At 43.8% G+C, this 12,527-nt stretch overlaps 2 protein-coding genes across 3 annotated transcripts in view; both read left to right on the top strand.

Moving 5' to 3' along the window:
• Positions 1-3,566: 3,566 nt before the first annotated feature.
• On the top strand, positions 3,567-11,477 carry psmd12 (proteasome 26S subunit, non-ATPase 12). Its single transcript, XM_084441223.1, has 11 exons — positions 3,567-3,754; positions 4,190-4,249; positions 5,317-5,445; positions 5,773-5,880; positions 6,099-6,203; positions 6,473-6,622; positions 7,612-7,746; positions 8,082-8,194; positions 9,258-9,432; positions 9,705-9,782; positions 10,859-11,477. The coding sequence occupies exons 1-11, from the start codon at positions 3,635-3,637 to the stop codon at positions 11,066-11,068; spliced, it is 1,383 nt and encodes a 460-aa protein (XP_084297349.1). The 5' UTR covers positions 3,567-3,634; the 3' UTR covers positions 11,069-11,477.
• Positions 11,478-12,082: 605 nt separating this feature from the next.
• Positions 12,083-12,527, top strand: part of helz (helicase with zinc finger) — a 56,944-nt gene continuing 56,499 nt past the window's right edge. For both annotated transcript variants that reach the window (XM_084441063.1, XM_084441062.1), the window contains exon 1: positions 12,083-12,239. The gene's annotated coding sequence lies outside the window, so the exon portion shown is untranslated. The remainder of the gene's footprint in view (positions 12,240-12,527) is intronic.

Below are 12,527 nucleotides of genomic sequence, written 5' to 3'. Positions count from 1 at the left end.
TGGAGAGGGAGTTTGGCCGGAGAATCGGAGCAGCTGGTCCGGTTCTGCAGTCGCTTTACTGCACTGTTGTGACGAAAAGAGAGCTGAGCCAAAAGGCAAAGCTCTCGATCTACCGGTCTATCTTCGTCTCCACCCTCACCTATGGTCATGAAGGATGGGTCATGACCGAAAGAACGAGATCATGGATACAAGCGGCCGAAATGACTTTTCTCCGGAGGGTGGCTGGGGTCTCCCTGAGAGATCGGGTGAGAAGTTCAGTCATCCGGGAGAGACTCGGAGTAGAGACGCTGCTCCTTTGCGTCGAAAGGAGCCAGTTGAGGTGGTTCGGGCATCTAGTGAGGATGCCTCCTGGGCGCCTCCCTAGGGAGGTGTTCCAGGTGTGTCCGGCTGGGAGGAGGCCGCGGGGTAGACCCAGGACTAGGTGGCGGGACTACATCTCCGCACTGGCCTGTGAGCGGCTAAAGATTCCCCAGGCAGAGCTGGTTGATGCTGCTAGGGAAAGGGATGTCTGGGGCCCCCTGCAGGAGCTGCTGCCTTCGCGACCCGACCCCGGATAAGCGGATGAAGATGGATGGATGGATGGATATTTTATAAATTATTTTCTTCTTATAATTGCTCTTGAAACGGGCCCCCAGATGGTTAAGGCCGGCTCTGACTAACACAGAGCTTGACACTATTAAGTGCGCACCAAACGAGCTTTGGGCCCGAGAGTGCTTCGTTTAGGCCTGTGTGAACACAGCAATCGCACTCAGGTGCGCACCAAAACAGCCCGAGACCCTCCAGAAGGGGTGTTCTCGGAGTAGCTTCAACCGTATTCTTGTGCACACCAATTATGGTGTGAAAGTGGCGACCTCGGACTGACGCAACTACCTTGTGCACGCCACATGTCTCCAAGAGTACCTGGCTGCAGACAAAATGGCCGACCTCGAAATCACGTGACCTCTGCAGTTGACAGGAAATCCGTTTTGTTTTTTGTGAGCATGCGCAAGAGGCACCTCCACAATTGACAGGAAATCATGTGACCTCTGCAGTTGACAGGAAATCGGACGTTGGTTGTGATCGTAACGTTAGCTAACAATTGCATTATGTTAGCTAGATAGCCAAATAGAACTCCAAGTGTATTTTTTTGTTTAACAGTCGGTAAGCCTTTACTGGCTACATTCAACAAGAATAATTTTGATAAGAACGGTGGTCCTGAAAAAAACTGTCTCCTATCACTTCATAGGACAAACAGGCTGCTTACAAAAAGGCTGCTTTTGCAACCTCCCTATCATTAAGTCCCCCTCACACCAATCCCAACAATACTCAACTCCCAATAACTGAGTTTGTGTTGATGTTTCAAAATTAGTGATTGGTGTAGGGTTTTAAGATATATCTCCTGCAGAAGTGACAGGCTTGTGCTCAGATGAGGAGCAGGCCTGCTGTATCAGCTGCTCACATTGATTGTTCCCTCTCAACACAAACACAACAAATTCTATCTGCAAGTATCAAACCAGTCATCTGACCTGCAATGAATGTAGCCTACTGTTTTTATTGTTGACATATTCATCAAATCCTTTAAAAAAAATAAAATCCTGATGGAGACTTTGCAGCGGCAATGGCAATAATTACACTCAATGTTAATAATAATAATAATAATAATAATAATAATAATTACACACAATAACTACAATGGCAATGATTACACAAATACTAATACACACATGTGCAACATAGTAGTAGCAGCACTCACCATGATATGCTATGTTTGAAACACAGTACTCAGTACTCTAGCATTGATTGTACTCGGCTCGTTACTCAAATATACAATGTGTGACATTGTAATAGCAGCGTTCAGACACGTGTCCAGTGTTTAAGTTCTCAGTACTCATAGTAATGATTGCTAGGCTCATTACCCAATAATAACAGTGCTCAGCCTGTTACTCTATACTTATTTCAATGTTAAGTGTTATAAGTGATCAGTATACAGTACTTAGTGCAGTCTATGCAACAGTATGCTACAGGTCACCAGTGTCCTTTGTTCAGTAGCCTGATTGCCTGGTGAAAGAAACTAGCTGAAACCCATCAATCACAACTGTCTCATGACCGTGGACTTGGCACACATGGTGTAGCAGACCCCACATGTTGATGGACATGGCTGAGTGAGAAGAACTAGGTCAGCTATTACTCATAACTCTACAACTCTTCGATGACGTCTAGGTCCTCTTTGCAGTCGCTCGAGGAGTCGAGCACCATGGGTTCATTGCTGGGGTCGATCTATGCCTCCATCATGGCGATCTTGAGGATGTCCATTGGAGGCTAGGTTAGGAGAAAGAAAGAGGGGAAAGAACAGAGAGAGGATAGGATCTGAGTCAACAAGTCCCAAATGTCAAATGCACTTTTTCAAGTTGCCTAGGTCCCATCATTATACACAAATCAACTTGAACTTGAACAAGGTTCCTAATGTCACTGGAGAAAGAGAGTGCTCACCTGGCTTGCTGTCTTGTCTGCAGCCACTGGATGGTGGGCCTGCAGGGGCGTGGGCTGTGGATGGGCCTGTGTTGGGAGGTGGGGGCCTGCTGGGGTGTGACCAGGGGCTTGGTGGGGGTCCCCGGGGTGGAGGGCTGGATGGAGGGCCCCCCTGAGGCAGACGCACATTTCTAACCATTACATTCATGTTGTCTATCCATGTAAATGAACCAGTACACATATTTGTACATGTTGTTATCAATCAATTGATAATTATCAATATCAAAATGTAATCATACAATAGGCTACTCGCCAGCTAGTAGTAGTCCAACTGCGGAGGCGCCTCTTGCGGAGGTCGGCCATTTTGTCTGCAGCCAGATGCAAACGTTTTTCATGACACTCTTGCACCCGCCTCCAGAAAGATATTGACCAATGACAGCACTGAGCCTTTTCATGTGACTTGTGGTGCTGCATTTGGACCAGAGTAAAGAAAGTGCTGTGTGAAAGCGAACCGCAGTAGCTGAGAAATGAAAACAATGTATCACTTTCGCTTTTGGTGCCAATTATGCGCAATAACATATGTGAATACGCCCTCAGACTCGGTTGAAGATGTAGGTTCTTCCTTCAATCACAGAGTTTAAAAACATGATCTCTGTCTTTCGTGATTCGAGTTGTAATTGTTTTATTTGATGTGTGATGTGATGTTTATTTGATGTGCATTGTTCACTTGTGATGCTGTAAATCAGGTGCACGCACCTCAGTGTCGGATCCTTTCGAGTTTAAATAAAGGTTTGAATGAATGAATAATCAATCAATCAACCAATCAATCGACCAATCAATCAATCGATCAATTAATCACCAGAAGCAGAATGTTCGTGATCATAAACCATAAAGAAAGTGTCAATTACACGTGTCATCCCCATCAACTACAATGAAACATTATCCATAATAATGTTATAGATCCATAATAACGAGGAGAGGACGAGTAGCTGCTGTCTGTGAGAATGCCTGATAATAAATCGTATATTTTAGGGGTCCTCTTTGGGTCCTTCAGGCGGTCTAGGTGACCCGTGCAGTTGGTTCTTGATTGGCTAGTGTTCACTCTTGTAGCTGGAAAGTGTAACGAGCTAGCTCAGCTAGATAGCAGACAAACTTAACAGTTTAGCATAGATTTTCAGCATTTTCGATGGCAAATATGACCGAGGTGGAGCGATCAGAGAGATCTGATGGGAAGATTATGAAGATGGAGGTTGACTACAGTTCAACTGTAGATCAGCGAATCCCCGAGTGTGAGAAAATGGCCAAAGTAAGTGCAGATTGAATGAGGCACTGGCTGAGTCATGGTGCATAGCTAGAGACGAACGTTAGCTTCTTTGCTGGTTTGCAGCCATGCTAGACAGCATCACAAGCAATAACATAATTTGTACGCTAACCTTAGCATAAATTGAGGCGCTTTATGGCATATCTGTCGATATTATTGGTAGCTAGCAAGCTATCGGTCTAAAGATTATGGAAAAATGACAATGGCTTAACCTATACGTTAGCCCGCTAGCGAACTAGCTAGACTAGCACTAGACACTCAAAAAGCTGGACGCTAACTAACGTTAAGGCTAGGCGAAATCAAATATAAACACTAGCAGTAACATTTCTGTTCACGCGATTAACCTGGTTAGTCTGACTGGCATATTAATCTTTGCATTCGTTTACAGATTACATTTTCAAATGTATTTTGTCTTTGTAGGAGGGCAGGCTGCAGGAGGCTGTTGAGAGCTTGCTGTCCCTGGAGAAGCAAACGCGAACGGTTAGTGTCAAGTGTGTCTACAGAGCCCTACACATGATACGATACCGATTTTTTTCAGTTAACTTGTGTGATGTTTGCTACCTCACACTACATACCGACATCGTAGTACAACTACACGTTGTGTGTGTGTGTGTGAGTGTGTGTGTTTGTGTATGTAAACATGTATGTGTATGTGTAACCCTTTGACATATACAGTATCTGAGAGGAAAGGATATCCACACACTTTACTTGAAGAAGACCGTGAGGTCGAAAACGTTGCTCATCATAATAAAGTATTGGAAGCGATAATCCAGTGTGTGGATATCCTTACCTCTTAGGGTGCATTCAGACCTAGCTTGTTGTTCCGATACCGGGAGCATTTCCACCGTAGATGGGGTTGGGAATATGTGAACACCGCAATTTCTTGCGGTTCCGGAACAAATCAACCAGGCCCGCTTGCAATCGCCCCGCGGGACGATTCGTTTGTAGTGAGAACACCCACAAACTAATACAACTCATTGCTGTACCCTGCTGATCTTTGATAAACAATCGGGAGATGGGTCGCAGTCGTGGATTAATCGCACATTGTTCTCTAGCCGTAGTCGTGATGCCTGCTCAAACTGGATATGTTGTTGATACCGAACATTGGTAGGCTATATGAACCAGAGAAGACCAATCAACGCTATTATACATGTACTTGTATGTATAAAATCGAAAATGGATGCTCCATTTTCGATTAAGTGTCGATCACCGGTGTCAGCGAAGAAAGGATTTCCAGAAATCCGAACTTCCCGCAAAATTTTGACCAATCACTAAACTGTCTACAAGCGTGTGGTGTTGAGGGCATATTCAGAACCAGAGCAGGGAGATATGTCCATATTGCTGTGAGAACACGATTCCAGCGAAGGTCCAAGTGCAACATTGTAACCTATTATTCCCTGAATCGATACATATTCAGGTATGAACGTGGCCTAAGATTCTTTACTCTTTAAAAAAAAAAAAAAAAAAAAAAAATCCTGCACCTTGCCTAAAGACAGGATGGATGTGCACACAACTACTCTACCTTACTAACCCTTTCACACACACAGGCCTCGGACATGGTGTCCACCTCCAGAATCCTTGTTGCCGTGGTGCAGATGTGTCACGAGGCCAAGGACTGGGACGCCCTGAACGAGAACATCATGCTGCTCTCCAAAAGACGGAGTCAGCTCAAACAGGTGAGACTGAGGACGCCGCCGAGATGCGGAAAGAAGACGGGAGATCCTTTCTTTGCGAAGCAGCTTAGCATCTAGCTGACTACCTCAGACTGGCAAGAGGAATTGATTAGCACTGATAAGATACTTTAAGGTCAAGCAATTCCAAGAATTCCAGCGTATCTTTCTATTCCATTCTATTCTATTACTTTGACTTGCAGAGAATTCATTTAAGAGTAGAAGAAAATCCAAACCTACCTACCATTGCAATCATTGGGACACACTCTTGTGCATTTTAAACAACTCCGTGAGCACATTTGTCTTTTTCTTGCTTCTCTCTCCCCCTGTCAGGCTGTTGCTAAGATGGTGCAGGAATGTTACAAGTATGTGGATGCTGTGACTGACCTCACTATCAAGTTGAGACTCATCGACACCCTGCGCACAGTGACAGCTGGCAAGGTGTGTGCTGTTATGAACTGTTTTCCCACTGATACTGGATGTTTCTTTTATAGATGCAATGGTGTTGAAGATGACTCATTGCTACACCACTCGCATTGACTCAACTGACATTTGAATAGAATATTGCATTTTTCTTAGTGACGGAAATAGCGTATTGCTTTGATGAGTCATGTGGCCGTGGTAGTTGGATGCTGATGGTTTTGTACCCTCCCCTTTAGATCTACGTGGAGATAGAGCGAGCCCGGCTGACCAAAACACTAGCCAACATCAAGGAGCAGAACGGAGAGGTCAAGGAGGCTGCGGCCATCCTTCAAGAGCTGCAGGTCAGCGCTCAATCTTTGCCCCCCCCCCCGCCAACCCCTGCATCTTTATCAACTGGGGAAAAGTCTTTTAAAAGGTTTTTCCCCTCCATGTGTGCGAAGTGCTGCACATTTTGCGCCCATAGCTAGTTCACTACTCCCGTTTTTCTGCAGCTAGTGGTAATCGGGTGAACTGGCCACGTCAAGCGAAAAGGAGCGTCACTTGAGCGTGAACTTTTACCCCCCCCCCTCACTTGAACGTTAACTTTTAACCCCCCCCCCCCTCGCCGCAGGTGGAGACGTACGGTTCCATGGAGAAGAAGGAGAAGGTGGAGTTCATCCTGGAGCAGATGAGGCTCTGCATCGCCGTCAAAGACTACATCCGCACCCAGATCATCAGCAAGAAGATCAACACCAAGTTCTTCGGGGAGGAGGGCAATGAGGTGAGGGAGAAGAAGAGAAGGAACTTGGGTGATATTTCTGGTAGCCATATTGGTTTTCAAACTACTTGATTAATGCCAGACCATTGCGACTGCGTGACTGTTTCTGTAAGGACTACTGTCTCCTCTATATAATGTCTGTTGGTGGGATAGAAATTAGATCATTAAAAGTCTCTTGTGCAATTGAGTCAGATCTTAAAGGAGTAGTTAAGGGAAAATGCATGTTTATCCCTGTTTTAAGGTTACTTATGATCATATACAATGGTTCAGATCAAAACGTTGACAAAACTAGCACTTTTGAGAAAGTCTGATAATTGCTCTACCACCGTTTAGGTCATACAATGGATGTGGGTGGGCACCTTGAAAAATCTTTCAAAAACATGTTAAACTCTCAATTTCAAAGACAAGAAGCTCACCGAGGGGGGTAATTGGTGTCCGTTGGTGTTCTGACATCAAATTCGCCGCAAAGTATGAATCCTGTAGGGTTTTATTGATCATTTTATGAAATCCATTGACTTGTATTGATGCGACCTTTGTAGATGTATAGATCAATCCGCAGAGGGGATTCAGGAAGCGGAACTACTTACGGTAGCTATTGTTATTGTTTGTTGCTAGGCTACCTAGTTTGCAGAAGTTTACACGCGTATGTGCTGCGACTAAATAGTTCTATGCTAAATATTTTAAAAAGCCTTTCCAGATGAACTAGAATCTTACTTTATGGCGAATTATATGTCAGAACGCCAACTAACACCTCAGTGAGTTTGCCGCGACCTTCATCTTTCTTATATCTGAAGAAGATAGAAAAAAAAATGTTTTGGTTTAATCTTTATTTTACCAGGGGAGCCCATTGAGACCAAGGTCTCGTTTTCAATGGTGCCCTGGTTACAATAAAACATACAGTATAAAGCATAAAACAACAAACATCAATACAAAGGTTATCATTATCTTTTTTATAAATCAGTGTTGATCGCCGATTTTTTCCCCTCGGTCAGGAGTCCAAGCTGAAGTACTACAACCTGATGATCCAGGTGGACCAGCATGAGGGCTCCTACCTGTCCATCTGTAAACACTACCGCGCCATCTACGACACACCCTGCATCCTGGAGGACAGCTCCAAATGGCAGCAGGTAAACAGAATCAGTTTATTGCCAGGTAGTTTACAACATGCTAGGGATTTGCTACGGTCAATGGTGCAAAACACTGATGGAGACGACATTAGACAGGACGCCGGGACGCAAAGACAAGACGCCTCTAAACGTCCATCTCAAGGAGAATATACTCCCCAGGACCGAAAGTGATCGTCTTTCCCTCGTAGGGCAGAGCTTTTGATTTGACGTTTGCCTCAGCTGTCGAGAACGGCGACTTCATTTTCATATCCTGCACTTTCATTTCTTGCACTGACGTACACAGTATAGCCATAGAGAATTGCCAGGATCTTGTGATGAGGCTGTCTGCTTTCTAGGCGCTGAAGAGTGTGGTGCTGTACGTGATCCTGGCTCCCTATGACAACGAGCAGTCGGACCTGGTGCACAGAATCAGCGAAGACAAGAAATTGGAAGACATCCCCAAATACAAGTGAGAGACATTTTGTCAACACCACCTACCCTTAGGGTGCGTGTCCACCGGCAAGCTGAATGTAGCTGAACAGCGCCAAGCTTACAGCTTCTTAGAGCGCACTAGAGCTGGGGTTTAGAGCTGGCCAGGCTACCGATGTTTTACACCTAAGTTAGCAACAAGTGTTGTGTTTTTGCAGACTGCAGATTAACTAGCCTGGTTAAGATGGCTAGCTAATGTTGGCTAGTGCTAACGTTTGCTGTCTTTGCAGTTTTGCCAAAAACCGACGGCTGTTGTCATCAGAACAGCCTTTTACAGCCTGCGCTCTTGCCCAAAAACTTTTTTCAACTGCAAAAAAAGCCTAGAGCTCATGGCGCTATAGCGCTAAAAAGCGCTTGGAACACAGCTCTCGTCTCTATAGCGCCCCAGAGCTCATTACTGATTGTAAACTACGACAAAACAGCGCCAGCTCTAAAATACAGCTCACCGGTGGACACGCACCCTTAGTGCTTTAATTTCTCCTGTTCGTCACGTCTCTAGAATATAGGCAAATCTTCATGATTTAATTGCAAAGCTGAGCGGTATTTTTCCAATATGTCCTTGCTATTCTTTAAAAAAAAAAAAAGTTTTTGGGGGCTGTTTTTTGGGGGCCAGGTTTCTGCTTTATTATAAAGGACAGTGTAGACTGACAGGAAGGGTGGGACTGAGAGAGGAGAAGAGAGGAGGAAGCGCAGCATGCGGCACGGGGCGGATTCGAACCTGGGCCACTGTGATGAGGACTAGCGTTCATGTGGTGCGCGCCACCGGGGTGCCCCCGTTTCTTTGCCCTTCTGATGGGCTTGAACCTTGAATCTTGGGAGAGAACTGTCTTTGTAGCTAGGTTTAACTCAGGGTCTCTCTGAAACATCACCTGATTCCAGAAAATTCATAACCAGAATTAATGTCCACTAAACAGTCTCTTCCTACTATAAAAGAAATGGCTTTGTTAGATGTCTTAAAACTAGTTGCCTAGAGATTTTAGTGTGTGGTGTGGTGTTATTGCGATGTAATGAGTTGGCGCTCATGGTTTCCTTCTTCCCTCCAGGGACCTCCTGAAGCAGTTCACCACCATGGAGCTGATGCGCTGGGCCTCCCTGGTAGAGGATTATGGAAAGGAGCTGAGGGAGGGTTCGCCCGACTCCCCCGCCACCGACGTCTTCAACTACACGGAGGACGGGGAGAAGAGGTGGAAAGACCTCAAGAACAGGGTGGTGGAACATGTAAGTACCCCCCCCCCACCATGTGGAGGAGCTACCATGGAAAATAATGTCTGTGGTGTGGTTACAGAACAGCTACTGGGTTTGGGATTGTTTGTACTGAAAAGTCTAGTTTGACCCCACACAACCGGCTTTGGTACCCAGCGTGCTGTCAAAACTTTATCCCTTTTAATCTTTAATCATTTCCCCCCTCATTGGGATATTTTATGCTAATTCAAATGTTGTCGTGCTGCCGAGTTGCATATTTGTGAACTTTTTTTCCATCTCCTCCTCAGAACATAAGAATTATGGCCAAATATTACACGAGGATCACGATGAAGAGGATGGCTGGACTTCTTGACCTCTCCGTCGACGTAAGCAGCTCTGCATTTGTTACTTAGCTCTGCCTCTCTATCTGGCAGTTACTGTACAGGAAAGGGAATTAATGTGGCCCTCAACCATTGGGGATGTGTTTGCTCTAAAAAATCAACTTTATTCACCATTTTTTCACATCTTTTACAATGTTCTTAAATTGTTTGGCTTGGAACTACTGTTACAGGAAATACCAATTACTGTTTTGAAAACTAGTAGTAGTACAACTTTATTTGTCCTTGTCCCCCAGCGACACACTTGGTTTTGCAGCAGTAAAAAAAAAAAATACAATTTCACTACACAATCGCACACAAATTAAAAAACAGAGCTAAACTAAAAAACACTATTTTCCAAGTATGTTTGCGTAGACAAGCTGGTTTTACCTTTTGCTATTGGAATTTAGCGGTGAAATCGCTGAGGGTGTGAAGGAGTGTTTCTATCTGTTGGTTTTGGCTAGTGCGCACTTGAGGAACCCAAAGGCGAGATCTGAAACTAGGTGCAAGGGGTGGGTGCTGTCACACACAATGGATTCTGCTTTCCTTAACAACTGTGTGTTATACAGATCAGACAGGCTTTTCTGTTTGGTACCTGTGATACTACTGCAGACAATTTACAGGTGCATCCCAAAAAATTAGAATATTGTGAAAAAGTCAATTGTTTTCTGTAATTTAATTCAAACAATGAAACTTTCATTCATTCTAGATCCATTACACAAAATGAAATATTTCAAGCCTTTTTTGTTTTAATCTTTATGATTGTACAGTATGTTCATTTATGCACTCAATACTTGGTGGGGGCTCCTTTTGCACAAATTACTGCATCAACATGGAGTGTGGCATGGAAGCAATCAGCCTATAAAGATTTGTGTACATTTGTGTACATATTTGTGTACTACATGTGTAATGAATCTATAATATATTAAAGTTTCACTTTTTGAATTAAATAAAAAATAATTAACTTTCCACAATATTCTAATTTTCTGAGATGCACCTGTATTCTAAAGATGCTTTTTGTTCCAATACTAATTCAAATGATGTTTTATTGTCCCTGTATTCTAATTCTGATGTTCTTTCTGCAGGAGTCGGAGGAGTTCCTGTCCAACCTGGTGGTCAACAAGACCATTTATGCCAAGGTGGATAGACTAGCTGGCATCATCAACTTCCAGAGGCCCAAGGACCCCAACGACCTCCTGAACGACTGGTCCCACAAACTCAACTCCCTCATGTCCTTGGTCAACAAAACTACACATCTCATCGCCAAAGAAGAGATGATCCATAACTTGCAGTAACAGACAACCAAGTGCTTCTTTTCGTGTTTTTGTTCTCACTCTTCTTTTTTAATTTTATTAACAATTGGTGCGTTTAACAGTTTCAACTGCAACATCACCCCTGTTGAGGATTAACAAATACCACCTATTATATACCACCACTTTTTCTACCATCAGCAAAGTTGTAACATTTACGGTGTACAAAACTGCATTGTTTTACAGACAGGATTTTATACCATCCTCTGGTTACCGGTTTAATTAAGTGGTCTCCTTCACTTGTTAACTTGTTCACGTGCTGTTTTCTGGATTCGGTTTCGCAGGTGGCTGTAATTCATCTGCCTCCTGTTCCAACAAAAAATGTAATGTAACCATTGTAAGGGATTTAATTTGAGCACATGTGCATCTTGCTGTATAAAAAAAATTGCTGAAAGCTCTTGATGTTTTTTTTAATGTCTACTTTGCAATATAAACATTAAAGCGTTCTCACCCTGGATAGTGCTTATTGTTCATGCTAACAGCGATAAGGTTATTTTATACCATTGCATCATGTGAATAAAACTCTTGTATAAAAGCAGTGACAGAGGAGAGCTGTGTTAGTGTAGCCATCTAGTGATGACTGTAAATATTACAGCAAACGCAGCTGACACAGGATTTATTTGGTGAGCTTATGCAATATGTTTACAGTGACTTGAGCGTTTTTAACATGGATTCATTAACAGAAGCAGTTAGCCTACTCCAAGCAAGGTGCATTTAATGGAGACTGTAGTAGGCCTTCAGAGAAAGTTAAAAGTATTTTACAAAGTGCAGTACAGACAATTTGATTAAACTTGATGTTTGGCATGAATCAGCCAAAACACACTTATGTTATCTGCAAAAATAGGTTATCATGTGAAGTGGTCCATCTGCGTTGTTTGTAGCCTACTTTGTAGGACTGTTATATAATTTTCCACTGTAGTTACGCAAATACTGGACAACTGGTTAGATCTTCTGCTTAGGGGGAATGTGCCTGAAAACTCAGTCGTGTCGTCCGTAAAGGGTACTGTAACTTGGTTAAAAGCTCCTAGTTGAGTGTGAAATAGCAGCTCCTCAACACGCAGCCATGGAACCTTCACAACCTTCAGAGCAGAACATCCCACTATGCTTTGCGATGGGCTGACAAGTGGATCCAAGATGGCGTAGAAAGTAAAGCTAGGTAAGTGTAGACTTCCCATTTCCACTCCGCTCAATTGGCTTTTTCAGAGGCAAGGACACTGACATGACTCCCGTACATAACACATTAGGAGACTAATGAAGGTATAAAAGTCCTGCCGAGACCACAATATGATGACACGACAATTATAGACGCCTAAAAACCGAGCCAAAACGACAGGCCCGGACCTTAAAGCTAACTTTGCTAACGCTAGCTCGCTGGCTAGCTTTGGCCATTCTGGCTAGCTTGTTGCCAAAACCAAAAAAGGGCCCTATTTTGGTTTAGCTTCTC

Source organism: Borostomias antarcticus (assembly GCF_949987555.1).
Source record: "Borostomias antarcticus genome assembly, chromosome: 7".
NCBI lineage: Eukaryota > Metazoa > Chordata > Actinopteri > Stomiiformes > Stomiidae > Borostomias > Borostomias antarcticus.
The sequence above is the reverse complement of the archived record's forward strand: the minus strand, read 5'-3'. Positions and strand labels throughout refer to the sequence as shown.

Excerpts from the sequence above, each read along its gene's own strand:
- psmd12 (XM_084441223.1), top strand. The coding sequence starts at position 3,635 with ATGGCAAATATGACCGAGGTGGAGCGATCAGAGAGATCTGATGGGAAG. Across the intron at positions 4,250-5,316 it reads TGGAGAAGCAAACGCGAACG|GCCTCGGACATGGTGTCCAC; the intron begins GTTAGTGTCAAG and ends TCACACACACAG. Across the intron at positions 5,446-5,772 it reads GACGGAGTCAGCTCAAACAG|GCTGTTGCTAAGATGGTGCA; the intron begins GTGAGACTGAGG and ends TCCCCCTGTCAG.